This window comes from Belonocnema kinseyi, chromosome 8, assembly GCF_010883055.1.
Source record: "Belonocnema kinseyi isolate 2016_QV_RU_SX_M_011 chromosome 8, B_treatae_v1, whole genome shotgun sequence".
Taxonomy (NCBI): domain Eukaryota; kingdom Metazoa; phylum Arthropoda; class Insecta; order Hymenoptera; family Cynipidae; genus Belonocnema; species Belonocnema kinseyi.
The window spans coordinates 114278589-114302598 of NC_046664.1; the positions used below are offsets into that span (position 1 = coordinate 114278589).

The 24010-nt window shown below is 34.8% G+C and overlaps 2 protein-coding genes across 2 annotated transcripts in view; one reads left to right on the forward strand and one right to left on the reverse strand.

Annotated features, from left to right (window-relative positions):
- The window catches only part of LOC117177987 (5'-AMP-activated protein kinase subunit beta-2), a 314314-nt gene that overhangs the window by 249077 nt on the left and 41227 nt on the right, over positions 1-24010 (forward strand). The gene's annotated exons all lie outside the window — the stretch shown is intronic.
- The window catches only part of LOC117177986 (inactive pancreatic lipase-related protein 1-like), a 111966-nt gene that overhangs the window by 24282 nt on the left and 63674 nt on the right, over positions 1-24010 (reverse strand). Inside the window, exon 4 of the mRNA XM_033369148.1 lies at positions 17975-18123. Coding sequence (XP_033225039.1) covers positions 17975-18123 — 149 coding nt within the window. The remainder of the gene's footprint in view (positions 1-17974; positions 18124-24010) is intronic.

Below are 24010 nucleotides of genomic sequence, written 5' to 3' on the forward strand. Positions count from 1 at the left end.
TTATTATGTCTTCTTCCTCATCTCTTTCTCTACCATATTTTCCTCCATTTCTAACTTTTCTCTCTACTCTTCCTAGCAAATTCAAAAAATATTTCTTCCATTTCAACATTTCCGTCCTAGCCTTCTACGTCTCTTCCTAAAACCTTTTGTCCCCTTCCTCTTTCTTTTCATCACACAAGCCAATATACTCTTCCTTTTTTCCCTATATTTTCCCCATTAATTTTTCTTTTCTCACTTTCTCAATTCCTTTCTGACCTTTTTTTTCTCTTTACATTCCTCATCCCATCTACTTCTATTCCACCTTTACTAACTTCATTTTTGTTTGTGCACTCTAATCCTCTTTCTATTTCTCCTATCATTTTTTACATCTCTTCGTCTACATTTCCCTCTTCCATTTTGATATTTCTGACCTTTTTCGCTAAACTGTTATTTTCCTTCCCTTGACCGATGCCTTTTCCTACACTTTTTACCTTTGCCCCCCCCCCCCGCCCCTATTCATATTGTTATTAATTTTTTGCCCCTCTACTGTCACTATTAAATGGAAGTGATCCGAATCAATATAATCACCTATCTCTAGTTTCTTCACCTTCTCTCTTACCTCATCATCCACTATCACATAATCAATTACCGGTCCCCTTTCAACTCCTGAGCGTGTATAATCTCCTTTCTCATCTCCCTCTGTATTTCCTCTAAGATAAACCACCCTAAATTCTCCAAGCTCTTCAAGAACTTTTTTCCCTCCCCATTTAGTACCTTATTTTTGGATTTTCTTCCTCACTCTTCTCCCCATTTCTTTTCTCCTCTTTCTCTTGATATCACATTGAAATCCCCATCTTGTATCAGCCTAATAGCACGGGAGCCAGCGACCTTTTTTAGTGAACAAAACCACAAAAGCTGAAAATTTGTTTTAACATGTTGTTTATGTTATAAAGAAGTGAAAAAACGTATCCAGTCGAATTTATAATGGGAGATTATGCCCCAGCTTTTCAAGTAAAGATGTGAAAAATATACGCTGGGTAATCTGATAACACAAAAGCTGAAATTTGGTAAAATAATAGTTAAGTGAATAACTGAAGGGGAGATTCTTGTCGTCCGTGTCTTTATTTTTTTATTTTTCAACGAATTTTATTTAATAGTAAAAATAATGTGTTCCTTCCAACTTTTTTACAATGTAATGTATAGAGGTTGAACTAATAAAAAAATGTTTTTCTATATTTTTTATTGTTTTTGTTTAGAAAATGGCGGCCTCAAACATGTCCTCCTTTCCAGCCTTCGCTCAAATATTTCGGGAACGGTTGACCCGAAATCAAAAAATAAATGATTTATAATCTGTATAGATTTGGCTATCGTGTGAACTACAATCAGAATTTTTAAAAAATGGCGTACTTTTGAATTTTTTGACATCATTTTTGCAAGTTAAATTGTTCATAACTTTGTGAAATAACAATATTTGTTCATGTTCGTAGTTCACACGATAGAAACGAACTTGAAGAATGAGCTGTTCGAATTTCAAGTCAATCGGTTTATTAGTTTCCAATTAAATTTGTCGAAGGTGTCAAAAAATGTAGTTTCGAGATAATCCAGTTTAAAGTTTTCTATCGTGAAAGACACTTCGATCGCTGTAGCTGTTTCGGCCTCTTTTATCCTTGTTCTTGACCTTGTAGACCTTTAAAATTAATTCTGCACTATTCCTAGAAGTATTTACTACCAAACTATGAAGACAATTTTTTTTCGATTTTTTGAAAAATTATGACCAGAATCACCCCTTAAACGAAAAAAAAACATCCAGCTTTGTATTTAGTGGGGCGAAAGTGCCCAGATGATGCAGTGAAAGATGCTGTTGCTTTGACTGCAATAGCTGGACACTTTTCGCTCACTAAATATAAAGCTGGATATTTTTTTCGTTGAACTTATTCACTTAACTATTAGTTCACCAAATTTCAACTTTTGTGTTTTCAGTTTACCCAGCGTATATTTTTGACATCTTTACATGAAAAGCTGGGGCATAATCCCCCACTCTAAATTCGGCTGGATACGTTTTTTTAATTCTTTATAACATAAAAAACATGTTAACAAAGTTTCAGCTTTTGCGGTATTAGTTTTTTTTATTATAATGTTACGTGTGTGGAAGGCTGCCGCAGCTAAGACCCCCGGGACTGCGCCAGCTGGATACTAGGATACTAGTATATATAATAATATACTGGATGATACTAAAATAATAATACTGGATACTAGGGATACCAAATAAAGCTTACGAAAAATTTTCAGCTTTTGTGAAATGACTAACTCTAAATGGTCGCTGACTCCCGGACTATAATCTCTTCTTTATTGTCTTCAATCATTTCTTTCATCTATTCTGCTTTCTCCTGCATATCACCGTTCACATAAAGCCCCAATACCTTCCACTTCTCTCCTCCCATCTTTACCTCTTCTACTATTAATACTTCTTTTTGTTCTTTCCTCTCTTTCTTATTTTCCCCTGTTATACATTTATTCCTTACTCCCATCACCATTCCTCCCATTGCTCTAACCTTTTTATTTTCCCTCTTTGCATTTTGCATTTACTATTTTTTATCTCTTGCTAACCTTCCCCTTACTCTTTCCCATCTCTTTTCTTCTAGCCACGTCTCCATCATTAAGACTACATCCCATTGTTTCAAATTTCTCATAAACTCCTTATCATTTCTCTCCAACCTTGCTATATTCCAGTAACATATCTTCCATTCTTCCATACTTTCGTTTCTCGTCTCTTTTTCCTACTTGCTTTTTGTTATTTTTCTATCTCCCGTTCCTCCCTCTCCTAGTTTCCCTGCGCCTCATTTCTTACTACATGTTCCCTTTCTTCATGCCAATTCCACTATGCTCCGTCTGTCTGTATTCTCCCATACTTAATCCATGTTCTTTTTCCTTTTTTTCTTTGCTCTTCCACTATTTTCCTTAACTTATACTGCAGCTTCCTTTCTACCAATGTCAACTCATCCTGTATTCTCCCCGAGCTTTCATATAACATCCTCTTCTTTGTCATCACTTCCCTCTTATGTTACCATTTATTTAGTCTCTTCTATCAACACTTCGCGAATTTCTTTCAGTCTTTCCTCTTTCATCAGAACTTCAATTTCATCTCCGCTTCCTTCAGCCCCTCCGGCGGCGATCTAAACATTCGTGGATATTTCAAGCTTGCACCACATAAATCTGCCTTCAATCCTCAAAAATATCTACCTTCTCTTTTCAATCTCAATGTAGTTGGCTGCCTTCTCATTTTTCTTTCCTCTTTTTTATTTTTGTACGACAATTTTATTTTCTTGTTTTTTTTTTTTTTAGATTACAATAGGATTTTTGGTTTTCATTTATTCGTTGTGGTCCAAATTTGGTCGTTGAATTCTTGTTTTGTTTAACAGGATTTTGCATCGTTTGTTTTCATAGTCAACAGTTTGAAATTCGTTGGCTGGCTAATAGCTGTTTGTGCATTTTGCTGTAAAAAATGTCGAAAATTCGAGTGAAAAAACATCATTTTAAAACTCTTGAAACCCATTGAAGACGATTTTTTAGGTGCAAAGTACTGACAAAAATTTTGACTGGCGGCTCCTCAATGGAGCCAAAGTTAACTGGCAGACTGTCAAACATGTCAAAATTTCGAGTGAAAAAACGTCATTTTAGCACTCTTCAAACCCGCATGGAACGATTGTTTGAATGCTAAAAATTAACAAGAGGTTTGAGAGGCAGCTCTTGAGTGATGCCAAAGTTGACTGGCAGGTTGCCAAAAATGTCAAAATTTCGAGTGAAAAAATGTCAATTTAGTACTATTGAAACCCATAACGAATGATAGTTTGAAGGCTAAGAACTACCAAGAAATTCAACTGGCAGCTTCTCGGTGATGCCAAAGTTGACTGGCAGGCTGTCAAATATGTCAAAAATTCGAGTGAAGAAACGTCATTTTAATACTCTTGAAACCCATTAGGGACAATTTTTTAGGTGCAAAGAACTAACAACAATTTTGACTGGCAGCTCCGGAGTGGTGCTAAACTTGTCTTTCAGGCTGTCAAACATATTTAAAAAACGACAGGATGACAATTGGAACCTTCATTTTAGTACTCTTGAAACCCATAGGGGATAGGTCTATCAACCTAGCACCTCCACAAACGAAATTCCCAAATTTCTTCATGTCAGAACTTTGGGCTTTTTTTGGGCTGTATTGCCGATTTTGGGACTCCGCTACTTTTTGTGAAAATTCAAATGTAAAAAATCAAATTCGGAAAAAACAAAGAACACGAGAATTTTGGGCTTATTTTGGGCTCTAAAATGCATGAAAAAAAATTACCCCTATTTTCAAAAACCACCACCTTGCAAAAAATAAAATTTGCAAAATCCAAACTGCACTAGATTTTTGGCTCATTTTAGAGTCTCAAATGCACTTAACATTATATTACAAAAACCACCACTGTGTAAAAAAACGTCAACCTAATAATAAAAACTTAAACCTTAACTTGGCATTTTTGAACAGCCAAAAATCAGAGAGTCCATTTGAACCGTAAAATTCGAAAAATATCAGAGACTATAGTATTTTTAAAAAGCCCAAAAATCATAAACTCTACTGACACTGGAAAATTCTCAAAAATATTAATTTTTGACAGTCATATATACATGGTAGAGAAGGGTCGATTTTATAAGTTAAGGGTTGAAGTCCAAAAATCGGAGTGGATATTTTCGAGGAGCCCAAAAATCAAAGAATACATTGACACTAGAAAATTCTTAAAAATATTATTTTTTGACAAAGTCATATACCATACGTAGTAGAGAAGGGCTGATTTTATACGTTAAGGTTTGAAGCCCAAAAATTAGAGTGGGTATTTTCGAGGAGCCCAAAAATCAGAGACTCTATTGACACTAGAAAATTCTCAAAAATATTATTTTTTGACAAAGTCATATATACGTTGTAGAGAAGGGTTGATTTTATACGTTTAGGGTTAAAACCCAAAAATCAAGAGTGGGTATTTACGAGGAGCCCAAACATCAAAGAATACATTGACACTAGAAAATTCTGAACAATATTATTTCTTGACAAAGTCATATATACATGGTAGAGAAGGGTTGATTTTATAAGTTAAGGGCTGAAGCCCAAAAATTAGAGTGGGTATTTTCGAGGAGCCCAAAAATTAGAGACTACATTAACACTAGAAAATTCTCAAAAATATTTTTTGACAAAGTCATATATACATGGTAGAGAAGGGTTGATTTTTTACGTTAAGAGTTGGAGCCAAAAAATCAGAGTGGGTATTTTTGAGGAGTCGAATAATAATAAACTCTACTAACACTGGAAAATTCTGAAAAATATTATTTTTCGACAAAGTCGTATATACGTGGTAGAGAAGGGTTGATTTTATAAGTTAAGGGTTGAAGCCCAAAAATCGGTGTGGATATTTTCGAGGAGCCCAAAAATCAAAAAATACATTGACACTAGAAAATTTTCAAAAATATTTTTTGACAAAGTCATATATACGTGGTCGAGAAGGGTTGATTTTATACGTTAAATGTTAAAGCCCAAAAATCAGAGTGGGTATCTTCGAGGATTCCAAAAATCAGAGACTCTACTGACACTGGAAAATTCTCAAAAATATTAATTTTTGACAAAGTCATGTGTATGTGGTAGCGAAGGGTTGATTTTATACGTTAAGAGTTAAAGCCCAAAAGTCGGAGTGCATATTTTCGAGGAGCCCAAAAATCAGAGACAACATTAACACTAAAAAATCCTCAAAAATATTATTTTTTGAGAAAATCGTATATATGTGGTAGAGAAGGGTTGATTTTATACGTTAAGGGTTGAAGCCCAAAAATCAGAGTGGTTATTTTCGAGGAGCCCAAAAATCAGAGATTCTACTGACACTGGAAAATTCTCAAAAATATTAATTTTTGACAAAATCATATATACATGGTAGAGAAGGGTTGATTTTATAACTTATGGGTTGAAGCTCAAAAATCAGAGTGGATATTTTCGAGGAGCCCAAAAATCATAGACTACATTAACCCTAAAAAATTCTCATAAATATTAATGTATATATAACCAGGTATATATGACTTTGTCAAGAAATATTTTTGAGAATTTTCTAATGACAATGTTCTCTCTGATTTTTGGGCTTCTCGAAAATATCCACTCCGACTTTTGGGCTTTAACTCTTAACGTATAAAATTAACCCTTCTCTACCACATACACATGACTTTGTCAAAAATTAATACTTTTGAGAATTTTCCAGTGTCAGTAGTGTCTCTGATTTTTGGGCTTCAACCCTTAACTTATAAAATCAACCCTTCTCTACCACGTATATACGACTTTGTCAAAAAATAATATTTTTGAAAATTTTCTAGTGTTAATGTAGTCTTTGATTTTTGGGCTCCTCGAAAATTTCCACTCTGATTTTTGGGCTTCAACCCTTAACGTATAAAATCAACCCTTCTCTACCACGTATATATGAGTTTGTCAAAAAATAATATTTTTGAGAATTTTCTGGTGTTAAAGTAGTCTCTAATTTGTGGGTTCCTTGAAAATATCCACTCCGATTTTTGGACTTCAACCCTTAACTTATAAAATCAACTCTTCTCTACCATGTATACATGACTTCGTCAAAAATTAATATTTTTGAGAATTTTCCAGTGTCAGTAGAGTTTATGATTATTGGGCTTCTTAAAAATACCTACTTCGATTTGTGATCCCGAACACTTGACGTTAAAAAACAGTCCCTTTTTAACAATCAAACATAATTTTGTACAAACCAATCTTTTTCGGAATATTACAGTGAATATTAAAGTCTCTGATATTTTTTGAATTTTACGGTTCAAATGGAGTCTCTGATTTTTGGGCTGTTCAAAAATGCCAACATCAAGGTTTAAGTTTTTATTATTAGGTTGACGTTTTTTTACACAGGGGTGGTTTTTGAAATATAATGTTAAGTGCATTTGACACTCTAAAATGAGCCAAAAATCTAGTGCATTTTGGATTTTGCAAATTTTATTTCTTGCAAGGGGGTTGTTTTCTGAAAATAGGGGTAGTTTTTTTCATGCATTTTAGAGCCCATAATAAGCCCCAAATTCTGGTGTTCTTTGTTTTTTCCGAATTTGATTTTTTATATAGGGGGTGGTTTTATATTTTGTAGGGGTGGTTTTTGGAAATTGGTTGTTGGTACGTTTAAAAGCCCAAAAAAGCCTAAAATTCGGAAGTGTTCGATTTTTTTTCTTTCAATTTTTATATAGTGGAGGTGCTGGCTTGACTCAAATCAGTACCTCCACTCAAAATTTGAATTTTCACAAAAAGTAGCGGAGCCCAAAAATCGGCAATACAGCCCAAAAAAAGCGCAACATTCTGACATGAAGAAATTTGGGAATTTCGTTTGTGGAGGTGCTAGCTTGATAGACCTATAGGAGATGATTGTTTAAGTGCAAACAATGCCAAAAATTCGAGTAAAGAAACGTTATTTTAGTACTCTTGAAATCCATTGGGAATGATTGTTTGAATGCTGAAAACAAACAAACAGTTTGACTGGCAGCTGCTGAGTTGTGCTAAAGTTAACTGGCAGGCTGTCAAACATGCCAAGCATTCATGTGAAGAAACGACATATCAGTACTCTTGAAACCCATTGTTGCAGGCTGAAAATTTACGTATAAAGTGAGATTTTCGTAGTTTCTTTTTTTATATACATATTAGTTTTAAAGAAGTATCCAATTGACGAATAATTTTAGTTAATTAAAAGGACAAAACTTTCATTCTGTTTCTGATTAAAATGTCAGTCAACTTTGGCTCTACTCAGGAGCTGCCAGTCAAATTCTTTGTTAGTTCTTAGCATTAAAACAATCATTCCCAATGGGTTTCAAGAGTACTAAATTGACGATTTTTCACTCGAATTTTTTAGATGTTTGAAGGCCTGACAGTCAACTTTGGCACCACTCAGGAACAGTCAGTCAAACTTCTTGTAAGATTTCAGCATTCAAGCAACCATCCCCCGTGGGTTTCCAGAGTACTAAAATTACGTTTTTTCACTCGAATTTTTGACCAGTTTAGCGATAAATTGTTGCAAAATACACCAACAAGCTCCCGGACTACAAGAAGCCCAAAACGAGCGATGAATTGGCTGAAAAATTCAGATTATCTTAGGAGCGTGAGCTTAAACATGATTTGAATTTAAAAGAAAAAGTCGTTTACAAAATTATAATAATAATAAAAATAAAAATTATATTGTGCGCGAGCACAATATAAAAGTTTGAGTATACCTAGAGTATACCTTGTATAATTTCAGTATATTTTCCATTGATTTAGGGAAATGTGTGTCCACGCGGATTCTAGCCCGACCCTCCGGTCTCCCTCGTGGACAAATGTGGAATTTTGCCATACCCGCCCTCCCCCCTAAAAGAGTCCAAGTGGTATATGGATGGCCTCAAACGACGTTCTAAACTTATGGATCTGTTAAAACAAAATTTCACATTTTTGAAAATGATCGAACTTTTGGAACTTTTGTCTAATTAAGAAATTGCATGAGAATAGTTTCGAAATACATATATTTTATATCTAGAAGAAATTTAGATTGACATTTCTTAACCTATTAAACAATTTTTTCCCTTTTTTTTGAAAATTTTGAAAAGCATATAAGTTTTTGAATTTTTATCGAATTTAGAAATGCCGTTAGGATAATTGTCAATTGTTCTTTCCGCATTCCAGAAAATTTTAGAAACATTTCTAAAACTCACATCAAAATTTTATTCAAATTTTGAAAAAGCTCTAACATTTTGAATTTTTGTCTGATCGAAAAATTTAACTGAGATAGTTTCTTAATATATTTGATATCTAGTGACGAATTTAAATGAAATTTTTTATCTATCAGAAACATATTTTTTTTAACATTTTCAAAATTTTCAAAAGTATATAACTTTTTTATTTTTTATCGACATTTTTTAAGATTTGATTGGAAATATTTGCTTAACGAACTTAAAACTTAATCTTAAGAATCTTAAGAAGTGTATCAAAAGCTGAGTTGATTGGAAAAATCCTTCAAAAGTTAGCGTGGCTACAACATTCATGTAACCATACATCCAGACAGACAGACATACAGACACCGATAAAATGGTATGATTTTCGAATTATCTGAGTGCCGAAACGTAAAGATCCGTTACAAACCAGAGATCGAAAATTTTGATGATTACATTACACTCTCTCGCGAAATACTTTCTGAAACGGAGCAAGAACCTGAGAAAAATGACAGGTCCTATGTGAAAGGACCATGAGATTGGGATGTAAGCCGCCGGCAGGCAGCAGTTTGTGGCTCTAATGCTGCCAACGACACATTTACGGCGCACATCAGGAATAAAAATTTGAATAAAATTGCGTAAGAAAATATTGAAACAGTTTGTGCAGATACCTTTTACAAATGCAACAATTTTATAGAGAATAGAAATTTTCATTGTTTAGAAATTCGCAGATTCACCAAGTTTAGAATGATAAAGTTTAAAAACTGGATTCTTTGAAAATTTATTTCGAGAGTTGCTCCCAGTATAATTGCGGCTAATCACACCTATGGCCACTTCTCACGACCGTGAGATGGGTGGCCACAAGGCAGAATAATATCACAATGACAGGACGGCGAAACCATCGTGTGTCTTGAGGGTACAGGGCAACCCAAGGATGACAATACTCTGCATTCATCTCTCAAGTGCCTTGGCGTATTTTTGGCACGCGGGTATGGCTTTGAGGTTCTGAACCAGTGATAGCGTCGCATCTTCGAGAGCACCGGTCACAAAGTCAATTATTTTAACCGCATATTTTGGGTACAGTCGCTGCAGCTCTCTTTTTAGATTTCAATACCTCGCCTCTTTTTCCTTTTCGTTGGCAGTGATGTTGTAGTCGACCGCAGATGAGAATCTGATCACGAATATAGTTTGTTTCTGAAAGTCCCGGAGAATGATGTTAGACCTCGAGTGTGCAATGGAGACTGCTTTCCAAAAATCGCAGTTCCAGAAAATTGTTTAATTCTCGTTTTGGACAATTAACTCTATCTCCCGCGGAGCGTTCGGTAGGGGAGGGTTACGGCCAACACAGTAAGAGTAATAAAGATGGTGCACCGCTCTGCACCTATCGCTGGGTCTTCTTGACGTAAAATGTGGGTACGGTATTCAAATGTGATAATTACACTCTCCAGTCACTAGAAAATGCATGAATGAAGTCCTAATGATATGAGGAAAGTAGAAGCTAACTCCTTCGACAAGGGGTAATTGTCTAAATTTCTGTACAAGTTGCAATGTATTTTACTATTGAGGAGCTGTTGGGGAAATGTTTGAACGTCTGATTTTTTTACGTAATGCACTTTCCTCACTTCTGATGTTGAGATTCCGGCCAAGGATCTCGGCCGCTTGCTCCGCAGCTTTGGAAAGAAACCTTGACTGCGTGTAATGTATAATCGCGGAACGGAAAAATTTATATACATGTTCCTCTACATATGCATGATCTTATGCGTGGAACTACCCCAAACAAGTGGAGCAGAACAATGACCGCAAGCATATAGTCTCAGATACCTTCTTACAATGCCGACAGATTGGAACAGCAAATATGTCGAAGGAGACGCTTTTATCGGCTCCGGCAAGACTCCTTCACTGATGTTATAACTTGAATGCGGCTCTCAATCACGCCTAGGTATACATGGGTCTACAGTGTTAAGGTGTCAAATAACAATCATATCCACACGCTTATGGTCTCCGGAAACTTTAGTAATTCATCCTCGCTTTAGATGAATCTTGGAACACATGTCCAATCCAAAGTCCATACCAATCTCTCTTGTGAACCCCTTGCAGGTAAACACGCATATTACATCCGCAATATGGCATTAAGGCTCGCACATGTATGTATAGGTCTCCGGTGTCAAGACGTCTAATAACACTTATGTTCAAAAGCTAAGGTTCATTGGGGACGCCAATAATATTTCCTTTCTTTAAATGATATTTGGCACACTTGTCAAATCCTAAGCCCATACCAATCTTTCATTTGTACTTCTTGAAGATATTAGAGGCACTCTGAATTTTGCTTTTACCAGAAGCATACATCTTCAGATCATCCAGATAAAATATATGAGACCTTATGTTCGCGATGATTTTTGTCGCCGCAGAGGTACCTAGAAGAATCGCTTAGAGCGAGAGATAATGACAAAAATGTGATGCAAAAGAGCAGGGAGCTCATGGTGCCGCCCTGTCAGTCGTCCCTTTGGAAGATATCGAGGTTTGATGTCACACGATAATTTCCAGATGAGATAGTGAATTTAGTTTTTCAAAGGGGCATTAATCTCTCTATGCATTGCATTATGTTTGGATGAACTGTAAAGCTTTCGAACAGAAAGATGAAAGTCTATGAGAGATTTAATCAAAATCTTTTCGGCAGTCGATCCCATCCATCGACAGGCGGCGCTAATGTACTGCTGCATCTTTGCAGACGCACCTATTAATTAGCAGATTATCTCGGCCAATTTTTATTTTATTATATTATTTCGAGCCAAGTTTTCCGACCGTCTCTCTCCACACGGGATCCATTCATCGAACAGTAATGTGGTTTAGGAAAGCTGTAAAGATATTATACAGTGTGTTTAACCCTTTAATGGTACCTGGTGTGTATAAGACCCCAAAAATAGTCTGCACTCCAAATAAGTATACTAAATTAAAAAAAAATTAAATATGTGTCGCCATCTGGCATTTACTGAGATCACTAACTAACAGGAAAGTATGTTAGCATAGATCGCCAAGCGTTAGTGTTCGATCGGCATCCGTCTAAACTTAACCTGTCAAAAGCGTGGGGTGTTGAACAGCCCTTGTGCTAGTAGTGTGTGAAAAAGTGTCTATGAAGTAACATTTTTGTCTTTTGAATTGTTTAATTTTGACTTTTTCTTAATGTAAGTATACTATTGAATGTGAAAGAAAAAAAATTTCCGACATTTTATAGTACTTTTTACATTTTTTAGATGGCTTAACATCTACGGCCACGCACGCTGGGCAGAACTTTGCTAGCCGCTCAGCACACGTGGTGCAGCTCTACACCACGTGTGCCGGCATCGATGAATAATGTTTTAATGTAATAACATTGTTGAACATTTGTATTTATCACTTTTATATATTTTTCACTCATACATTTTTTAAATGCATTTTTATAAATAAAAATTGGATTAAATATGAAAGAATATAGTGCTCATTTTTACCAAAAAACTACGTGTTCATATCTGGAAATAAATACCTTTCTTGGAAGGTACAATATTGCAGTAATTTTTTTTTGAAATCATAGTCTTTCAAGAGTATGCCAATTAATTTTTGGCTAAAAATATTAAAAATTACGCGAGTTATGAATTTTGATGTAAAAAACTAATTTTTTTCGGTTTTTTTTAAAAACATTTTTTAAATATCTTATATTTTAAAAAATGTTTATAAACCCAGTTGGACTTAAAAAAAAGTTAAACTATGTCCTATAAAATTGTTGTTCAAAAATATGCAGTGTAGGCTTCACAATACAAGTTTAAATACGTAGGTTGTCAAACACTCCTTGTGACAGTAATGTAATTATTTTGAGGTGTGCCATTTAAGGGTTAAACAAGTTATTGGCCTATAATTCTCTGTGTTGGTCAAGTTGCCTTTTTTCGGGAGGAATAATGTGCTTCTTAACACCAGCCACTGCGGAATGGGCGTTTCCAACTTTAAATATGAGGTGAAGAGGCAGGCCAAATGTTGGCTTGCAGAACTAAATTTCTTCTACCAGAAGTTTTAGATACCATCTGGTTATGCAGTGGAAAAGTTCTTCGGGCCCCTAAGTGCTCTCTTCAATTCTTCGGTAGTAATTATGGAACATTTCTCTTCCGAGTTTATCAGGCTGTCGAAAAGCTCCTTGAAGTGGATTTTTTTACTGCCATCCTTCGATTGCGGTGGTGGGACCTTGTAAACCCCTGTCTATATAATTTCTACCTCGCCTGATTCGGGTAGATTTGGACAGAAAAAGGGATCTGTATTCTCCTCCTTGCGCCAGATAACACCCGAATTTTGTCAGAAATGAGATGCTTTATTATCAGCAGCTTTGACTTGTTCAGTGTGTGATGGTAGATCCTTAGTTCATGGGCAACATTTTGCACCCTTTTCGTAAACGTCCTACCAGATCTCCTCCACTTCGTCTGCGGATTGTTCATGCAGTAGATGGGGAAGCGTCCTGTGTTCACATCCAGTTTTTAAAGGTAGACTGCTTGATTTCGCAAATACTGTTACGAGACGTGCGGTTCGTCGTTGTGTTTACATCTAAATTATTTTCAGCCCCCCCCCCCCCCGAAATCTTGGGTGATAGGCACTGTTTACCCACCCATTGTTGGCTACTCTGTACGTTCAATCGTTTTGAATTGCATCTAAAACTTTTTGGTGGTTAGGTGGTCTCATTGTTGTTCCCACGAGCAGCAAGAGGAAGGGTTCGTCTACCATCGTAGAGCCCCGCATGCAAGGATAATGCTGAATACTCTGTGAAGTCACCCGAAATTCCAGAATCACCGTTAAAGACACCTCACCCAGATGTCATTAAGCTATTGGCACGGTTATTACACCTCCGCTTGGAGGTGGCTTTGTCATAGGCTCTCCAGTTCGATTACAAAAGAACCGAAAAGGATACCAGAAATACATATATACGTATATAGAATATATACCGATCATTCTTTAACATTTTATTTACCATGTAACATGCACCAAAAATTCAATTCAGAAATCTCAAAACTGGGCCCTCTGCGAATTTGCTTATGAAGTTTCTATAGTCGCCAAACTATAAATTACTATATTACCAAATTTTCCACATTTATAATTCTAAAAGTTCAAAACAGGCGAGGGTTCACTTTACTATATAAATTATAAGTTCATCAAGCCGCTAAGGAATAAATGTCAAAATTAGCCAATTTACAAAATTTGTAAATTCTAAAATTTCAAAACTAGACCCTCTCCAAATTTATTTATAAATTCTAAGATTCTCAAGTCAGCAAAAAATAAATGTACATAATGACAAATTTACCACAGTTACAATTCTAAAATTTCAAAAATGTGAAGCGTTCACTTTTCATTATAATAATCTAATCTCTTAGAAACCAAAAAGTGTCATAATTATTTTATACCTATTTCAGGAACAGATCTTATACTGGCAGTCCTTACTTTTTCAGCAAATTTTTGGTTGTGTCTAACTATTTGGTACTTGATCGATTTTTTTAGAATATAAGTATAGTGAATAAAGGTATACCTATTGCAGGCCTACTAGAAAAGCTAAAATTTTGTTTTTGACCAATAATTCTCTTCTACGAGTTTAATTGATTATAAATTTTAAAAAAACACAGACCTTGTACTGACAGTCCTGCCTTTTTTAAAATTAAAATTGTATTGTTCCTAATTATTTGGCACTTGACGGAATGACTTAAAAAACAAAGTGTCATAAATATTTTACACCTAATTCCAAAAAAATACAGAGATGTTGAATTGACAGTCCTTACTTTTTTAGCAACCATTTTGCACTTGATAGAATTTTTGTTTAAATCTTCTCGAAAAGCTAATATTTTTTCAAACAATAATAATATTCTGCGAGTTCAATAGTGACAGTTCTCACTTTTTTATCAAATTTTATTGAGCCTATTTATTTGAAAGTTGATCAAACTTCTTAGAAAACAAAAAGCGTAATAAATATTTTATACTTTTTCAGACTTACTCGAAATGTTAATAGTTTTTTTTTTCGAGCAATAATTCTATTCTGCCAGTTCATTTGATTATAATTCCAAACATTACCCAGACCTTGTACCGAGGAGAGTCCTGACTTTTTTTTAGCAAAATTCTATTGTGTCTAATTCGTAGGTATTTCATCTCATCTATTAGAAAAAAAGCGTGATACATATTTTATTTCTATTCCAGACCCATAAAAATTATTTTGTTTTCGAACAATAAATCTATTCCGCGAGTTCAATTAATTATATTTCCAAAAAAATACTAAGACTTTACACTGACAGTTCTGACTTTTGTATCGAAATTTTAATGTTTCTAATTATATAGCACTCGGAAAGCTAATATTTCCTTTTCGACCAATAATTTCAATAGCTCCAGCTCATACTAGCACAGTCGAACGCACCTTCATATCTATACGTTTGTGTTAGGGCATGTCCAGAGCAGTGATGCCCAGCTCTTGAGCGTGACGTTTGAAAGCGCTAGTTCCACAGCACGCACTGCCTGCCGGCGGCTCACAACTACAATCTTATGGTCCTCACACATAGGATCTAGCACTTTTCTCAGATTTTTTCTCCGTTTCGGGAAGTACTTCGTGAGATTTATATTCACCATCGTCAATTGGTGGGTCTTAGGATATAAGGAGACCCTCAAGAATGCTTCTCCGATGTCAGAATTGTGCGTAAAAAAATAAACTTACAAACGGTTCTCGCCGTTCGGATGTTGGCGTTTGCTATCCTTACATTTTTCACTTTCGCAAAATAAATATTTTCACTCAAAATATTCATTTCCTCAGCACAGAGGATTATCTTCCAAAATGTTATCGATACTAGGATCACGCAAAACCCCGGATACTTGGTAAGCTTTCTTTCTTTCGTTCTTAAACAAAATGAGAGCAAATATATATGAGGACAGTGCCACACACACACAATTATAAGTCAGGTTAACCTACACCCTTATGGAAAGAAGTCTTTAGAGCGAGAAATTACTAAAGTGTGTATACGTTTATTAAACGAGGATGTTAAAAAGGGCCATTTTTGGCCTAAACTGGATATGTAAAACATACTTTAAGTAGATTGAGTTTCAAAATGAAGTTTCTTCATCTCACTGAGTTCTAAATAAACGGAAAGAATTTAAGTATAAAGACATATTCGTCTTGCTTAAAACATTTCGTTTCTTCAATTATTCCTTGCGTATAGTGGAACAGCAATTAGCCAAACCTAGAGAAACAAACCAAGACGTAGTGGCTTTTGTCTCCATTTTTTTGTTTTATGGTTACTATTATTGGGTTCTTTGGTTAAGACTACAATCTTTGCACGCTCAAGAACTCAATCGATACACCGATTCAAACAGATGAGAGATAATTTTAATGACAATAATAAGACTTTACAGACCGCCCTTTTTCGTATACGTTCTGACTCAATTGCTCAGCCACGAACTCCCTCCGTGACTTCTACTTCCGGTTCACGTACTTGGTAGTCATTTAACAATCATTCGTCCAAATTCAACTTCCGTTTTCCAATTATAAATTATAGTAATAAAACACATTAAGCTTCATATTTAAGTTTTCAACACTTTAGATATGCTCAATATCAATGGAGGATACCATTTTCCGCTCATTACCTAACCAGTAATAACTTCATTTATACACCACCGTCGGAAAATGTCTGTACGATCAGTGAAAGTACTATTAATAATTACTGCTGACTTTAAAACGTGACTACTCGTTCAAAAGGAGATAAGGAATTTGTTTGAAAATTATTAAATTGCTTATTAAATTACGTGCCTATTGAGCCTATTTTGACAAGAATATACTACGTGAAAAATTTATTAAAAAACTCCAGAATTTCTCGTATTTTGTACTTCAACTTTAACATCTGGCAAGACCTACGAAAGTTGTAGCAAAAATTTTTAATTCATACCACTTAGTTTTTGAAGTTAATTTAATCCGATATTCATGTAGAAACTTTTGTTAATTGTTAAGGGACATTTCAAGAATATGCTGTGAATTTATTGTGTAAAAATATAAAAAATTCAGCCGTTGCCAAAAGATTTTCGGATACTCCTTCGAGAAAAAGATGCTCTGCGGTGAATGGGATAACTCGTCAACGGATCATCGAAAATAAAAAAAAATTAAAAAAAGATTTCGATGAATTAAATGAATGCATATGATGCAACGGTCTTTTTACATTTTTTTCCAGTTTTGGTGATCAAAAAACTAAAAGCCGATTTTTGATCTCAAATTCCGCTATTTTGTATTTGTAAAATAGCAAGAACAAAAAAATCGACCCAAAAGATCGTTGCATTCTTGCGATATATCTGTCAAAAGTATATACCAACTTTGGTAATGATCGGTGCAATAGTTTTTGAGAGACCGTTCACCGACTTCAAAAAAGTAGTTTTGAGAAAAACACGTTTAAAGTTTTAGACACGGAAAAGGGTATAAAATTTTTTTTCGGTACACTGAATCATCGATTCAAGCTCCATAAATCGGAATACCTGCTGGAGATGCAATGTCCAGTGCATCTTTTTTTTCCTACCGCCGATCGAGGTCGTGAAGAATTCTGGTCTTAACTAGTTTCGTTCCGATAAAAGCAACTGACATTTTTAGTCATATCTCGAGCACCCGTGAAGATTTTAAAAGTTTTATTGGCTCAAATTAATGATAAACCTTTAAAGACTAATTGGTATGAATTTGAGATTTTTTCAACAACTTTCCTAGGTCTAGCCACAAGTTGAAGTCGAAGTACAAAATTCGAGAAATTCTTGCATTTTTCTTTTTGAACATCTGACACAGTATATTCTCTCCAAAAGGTCAAAAATATCGTTATCAGGGCTCAATTGACGCGTGAAACTATCTTAAATTACTCAGATGTGGATTCTAGTGACGAGGAGACCAGTAAAAAAAAATTATACATAAATCAAGTTTATTCATAAAATTTATGATGCTTAAAAAATAACTATTCGAATTCCAGATTATTTACGTGTAGCGCTAAAATTTTGAAAGTTCTTAATTTAATTGTTAGAACTTATGAAGTCTGCGATATAATAAAAAATTGTGTTAGAATATTGTATGATAAGTGAATTTAATACTTCATTTTGTTTGAAGGGTCAACAACTAGTAAAGTTATCCGTACACTTGTTATGAAGATATTTGCTTGAATTCACTTGAAATAGGCCGAGTTGTCAACCCTTCGGGGTTTCTTTTAATGAATATTCTCTGACCATCAGTCTTCCCACTTACCATTCTTCATATCAACTTGACTGGTGCTCAAAGCGCTTGATTTCCATCCATGGGTAATAAATTTCGTCTTTTTAGAGGGGGAAAATTCCGAATTCTTTAGGGTCTCAACATCATTCAGAAAGAGAGGTATTCCACTTTTCGGGTTAGTTCTGCCAAAAAATTAAAAACCAACGCTTCATTAATTAATTAATAGTTCATGGGTACTTAATATTCCATTTTAGTATTTTTCAACGAAATCGACTGAATTCAATTACATCGATCTCTTTCCTCGAAACCAAAATATAAAAACTAAATGGCATTGTGAAAAAATTTGAAAGTCCAAGTTTGAACGAGTCTACTATAGGTTTCAAAAATATTGACCTCTACAAAAGTTTAAATAAGTCGTTGAAAAAAAATCGCTTGAGAACGCTACAAACTTCACTGCAAATATAACTTTATTGCGAACAAATACTCTATGAATGATACCATCGTAAATTAATTATCAATAAAGTTAGAGTTTGGCGAAGGTATAAAAACACAGTCAACAGCGTCAATTTCACGACAGTGAACTTTGACTTATTATGTTTTGTTGAAAAATCATAAGAAACGAGGTGAAAAAAGTCACGTGAATTCCTTGACATTTTCTGTAAATATAGGAGTCATAAAAATTAAAAAATTTAAATAATTGTAAGTTAAAAAGCAAATTATATAGGTGAACCTTATCTCAATTCCAAATTGTGACAGAAAGCTCAGTCAAAGCTTGAGATAAGTAAAAAAATGCAAGAAATACAATCAAATACGAAATAAAGTTTCAAAATAAATAAATAATTGGATATTAGCAATTTTTTGTATGTTTCTTGGGGATGACGAACACGAACACGATTGCTGGGGGAAAGTGCCGAATAGTAACCCTCGAATGACACTGATACTGATAATTCCCTTTATGCGCGGAAGAAAAAAAAAACATAGAAAAAATAATTCTATATAGCCAATTACTTAATAATTTTGAAACTTTATTCAGTATATCATTGTATTATTTGAATTTTTTTACTTATATCAAGCTTTCTCTGAGCTTTCTATCACAATTTATAGCTGAGATAAGGGCAACCTCTATAACATTCTATAACGTTCTTAAGAGATTCTTTTTTCATTGATTTATTCAAAGTTAAGTAGAGGTCAATATTTATGAAACCTATAGTAGTCGAGTTTGTTATATATCGACTTGAGTTGAGCTGAGAACGTTCAGTTCCAGTACTTGAAACTCTTAGTTACTCGAACAGTTTCGAGGTACTTGAAAGTTCCGTGTACTAGAAAGGTCTTGGATCATAATTTTGAAATTTTTAATACAAAGTTTTCATGAATCCGAGACCCGCCCTGATGCCGAATTTTATTTAAAATCCTATCATTAGTGGATCTTTAAAATATTTGGAAATGTATTACATAGCCGAAAGCTTCAGCGAGATCGTCTACCACTGACAAGGGCCCAATTACCGAACCGAAACAATTGAAATAAAGAGAAAAAAAGGAGGGGCTAGAGAGGCTACCAAGAAAACTAGTATTTGATAACAAATCTAAAGCTAAAAGCTAAAGGCCTCGCCCTGGGGCATTTTTGATCGTTAATAAAGAATCTGAGATCATATTCTCAAAATTCAGAATGAATGACTCAGTATGGCAGATTTTGTTTCAAATTAACATTTCCATTTTTATAAAACCCAGTTAAATAAATCAAAAAGCCTAACGTTGTGGGTCTTTAGGCTGCTGATAACGAATTTTAGATCCGAGTTATCAGAAAATATGTACTTATTTTTGAGCAACATTCATAAGCCCATATAGATTAAGTGACATGAATATAAAATAATTTAAAAAAATTATATTTCACCATATTAGGACGCCCTTCTTGAATTTTGAAAATATGACATCTTTGCAAATCTTGGCAAAATGTCCAAAGGTGTTCCTAAAAATTTGGAGAATTCATAGAATCAAGAGTGAATCTGACATTTAGGGTAGTTTTCTGATGTGATGGATTAAAAAAAAATTATCTGTATATACAAGTACACTGTTCTTCCGATTTAAGTCCGGTTTAGGGTATAGTCTGAATGGCCTTGGACTTAAATGGGAAGTCTAAACTTAAGCAAGTCAAAGCCGTATGAAAAACTATAAAAGATTTTTTCTCAAAAAGACATATATAGTGCGAAAACACGGGTTTTTTTGTTACTGTGGCAAAAAACACCCCCATTTTGTTCATTTACATTGAAATGTAAAAATTACGGTCAAATATACAAGGGCCATGAGGGTTTCTGAATGAAATACTGATAACTACCTTCTAGTCTCCAAAGTGAACCTGAGACAGGGATAGAGAAGAAAGAAAAAAATCGAATTAAAATCGAAAATTTACAGAAACCGGAAGTACGAATAGAATTTCAGAATAAGATAAACGAATGGACGGAAAAAACCTTGGAAAACGCTAATTGAGAACAAAAATATAGAGGGCGCATCGGCTATGATCGAGGATTTCTTAGGAGTACGACTGAAGTATGTCGTACTGCGGTTGTAGGAAAAACGTTTGGTGATGTATGGTGGAATTATGAAATCCACTCAGCCGTTCTTGAAAAGAAACAAGCGTATCTAAGGCTGCTGAAAATGACAGGCCTTAACGATGAGGAGAGAAACAGCCTAAAAGAACGATTAAAGAGACAAAAAGAGAAAAGTTAAACGACTGGTCAAGGAAAGTAAAGATGAGATCAAAGCAGAAGAAGAGAATAAAATACAAAACGACATTGAAAGAAAAAAGAAAATGCTTTATTAAAATATTAAGGGAAGTAAAAGTACAAAGTTTTGTAGCATGAGAAATAACAAAGGTGAAATGATATATGATACAAACGGGTTACTAAAAACTTCGAGAGACTTTTTGAAGGAATTAGCTATTTTAGGGATGAAGCTATAGGGCACCACAACTGCAATGTAAAACACAATGCTCTAGAAAACTCAATTGAGAAAGTCTGCCACTGCAGTTAGGGATAAAATTAAGAACATGAAAAACGGTAAGGCTGCTGGTGTAGACAGTATTAGCGATGAAATGCTTAAATACGGTGGCGAGTACATATACCTCATAGACTGCGCAAAATGATAAACTTATGTATCGAGATATGAGATGTCCCAGACAAGTGGAAAAATCGATTATCGTACCAATATACAAAAGAAAGGGAGAGTAAAAAAGTTTTCAGTGCCTTTGTTGACCTAGAAAATGCATCTGACAAGGTGGACAGAAGTAAACTTTGAGAAGTGCTGAAAAAGTAAGGAGTCAATGGATCGCGCCTACAAGCAACAAAAGCAATATATACTGGTAGCAAAGCGAGTTATGGTAGAATTAATAGAAGACTGGAAAAGAATGCTAAATAAACTGAATAAAAGCATCCAGAGCATGGGCCTTAAAAATAACACGAATACAATAAAAATTATGGTGTTCAAAAAAAAGAGTGAGAAAACAATATGCAACATTGTCTTAAATGATGATGGGTGCGTAAACGAGGGTAAGCAGGTTATCGGTAGAGCAGGGCCCATTATTGGAAGTAAAAATATATCAAATAAAGCTTAAATGGCAAAACATAATTCTATATTTATACCGACTTTGCTATATGGTAGCGAGACCTAGCCGTATCAAGAAAAGGATAAAAGTAAAATAACCACGATGTCATGATGAAGTAATGGACAAAGTGAGTAACGAGATAATCCTCAAAAAATGTGGTGCAGAAGAAACTCTAGTTGACACATGGAAAACGAATCGGTTAAGATAGTTTGAGCATGTTGAGAGAATGCAATATGAACAACTAAGGAAACAAATGTTCGAAGGGAACGTAAAAGGCAGTGTGCTCAGAAGCAGACCGTGGGCAGAATGGTTAGAATGTGTGGAAGAAACCCTAATTAGAAGAGACATTAGAGCCACAGATAGACGAGAGTTTGCATGAAAAAATACATGGACGTGAAAGAAGCTAGAGAAGTATACTAAATCAGAAAAATATGGCGACAATTAGTTAATAAAAAGAGTGTCAGAGTGAATGACGTCTGAAATAAAAGACCTTGGATACTAATGCGCCCAAGCGGAGAAGCTCACATGACGACTCTGCAAGGCTCTTCACTTGGGGCGATTGCTAAAGAGATTGGTCAGCAACCTGGGTCGGAGCAGTGTTGCGGAACGCGTTACTTAAATAAGTAATGCGTGAATTCTAGATCAATCTAAAAAAGAAATACCACCTTCCCCACATTACTGCCCTCCTCACAGAGTTGGTTACGCCTACTCCAGAAGGGAAATGGCTTAATAATATAATAATAAAAAAAGGTACGGGCCATAACGAGGGAATCACAGATTATGAATAATTCTCGATTTTCTGCTTCTGACATCCAGGAAAGCCGAAATGACCTGTGCCAGTAATTTCGAAATTGTTTTGATAGGTGTAAAAGCACCCTTAGAAATACTGGGTATGAAAATAAACATCCGCCCTTTTCTGAAAGGTATCGCTGGAGATGCCATTGTCATGTTTGGTGAAGCAATGGTCCAGGATTTTTTAAAGTTATGTGTCAGCTCTAACATGTATTAATTGACATTTATTCCAAGATGAAGGAACATTTTATTTTTCAGTCAAAAAAATGTTAACTTTATTCCAAAAAAGCAGCATTCGCGGGAAGATCTTCACCTTTTCCCTCGAAAAGCTGACTGCATTGACCGGAATATAAAGAAATCCGATGAGGCGATGCCTGGAGAGTAGGGTAAGTGGGTTAAGATTTCCCATTTCACTTCTTCCAGACGCAGTAGCTGCAGTCATTAACGATCCCCGGTGATGGTTTCGGACGGTTCTAGGAAGAGCTCATAATACACACCTTTTCAATACCACCAAATACACAGCATAATTTTTGGACCGTGCATATTTCTTTTTCTTACAGATGGACCGAGTTCAACTGGCATACTTCATAATTGTGGTCTTTTAGGATTATCGTAATGGTTCGATTTTTTATCACCGGTGATGATTCGATATAAAAAATTGTCTTTTGTATCGAACGATACGTTTCAGCAGCAATTCCGGCGACTAGAGAGTAGGATTTACTCTTGATTTTATGGATTCCCAAAATTTTAAGAACACTTTTCTGGAGTTGCTAAAAAACTTTTAACTTTGAAGCTAAACATTTTTTACGGTTGCATCTTTTAAATGATACGATGTAGATTTAGTTTCTGCAAAGATATTGAAGTGAAGTATGCATTTTTAAACTTCAAAGGCCAGTTGCCCAAACTTTCTGTCGGTAGTATACGTAACGTTCGCGAAGAAAGCGGCCTAACTCGCGGCAGCTTCAATTTTCAGGAGGAGCAATTGACGGTTTAACACATGAACTCTATAAGAGGGTCCCACTTTGGATTTGAATAACAATTCGAATTTTCCAGATACAGGAATAATATATTTTATTACTGGAGGGCAAATAATAAGCTATAGATGGGTTTTAAGAACTGAAAATCGATGTTTTCCACATCAGGTGTCTTTCTTTGCTGACCTTAACATAATTCTATTTTCTCCTATCTCTTTGTCAATATTGTTCTACTCATATCCCTTTCAGTCCCAACTTCTCTACCTCTGCCTATCCTCGTTTATCTTTTTCTATCTCTTTGTCCATCTAAATTCACGCCTACCTATTTTATTCCTCATTTCACTATTTTTGCCATTTACTTGCCTATCCCCGTTCATCACTTTACAATTTTCTGTTAATCTAAATTCAAGCCTACCTTTTTCTATTTTCTTTTCGAGTATCGTTTCCTATCTCTTTATAATTTATTATTTTTAATTAAATTTCTGTTCTCAAATTCCAGTGTCTTTTTCTGAATTAAATGGGTCCACACGCAATAATGCAAAACAGTTTAAAAAAATGATACACCAACGCAATTTCAGTTTTCCACGAATTTTCATTATTAAATTTCAGCTCATTATATTCTTTAGGAAAGTAATAGAAAAAGTAAAGTAATGAAAAAATATTAATATTCTCATAGTCTGAATCTGATACATCAGTTTAAGATGA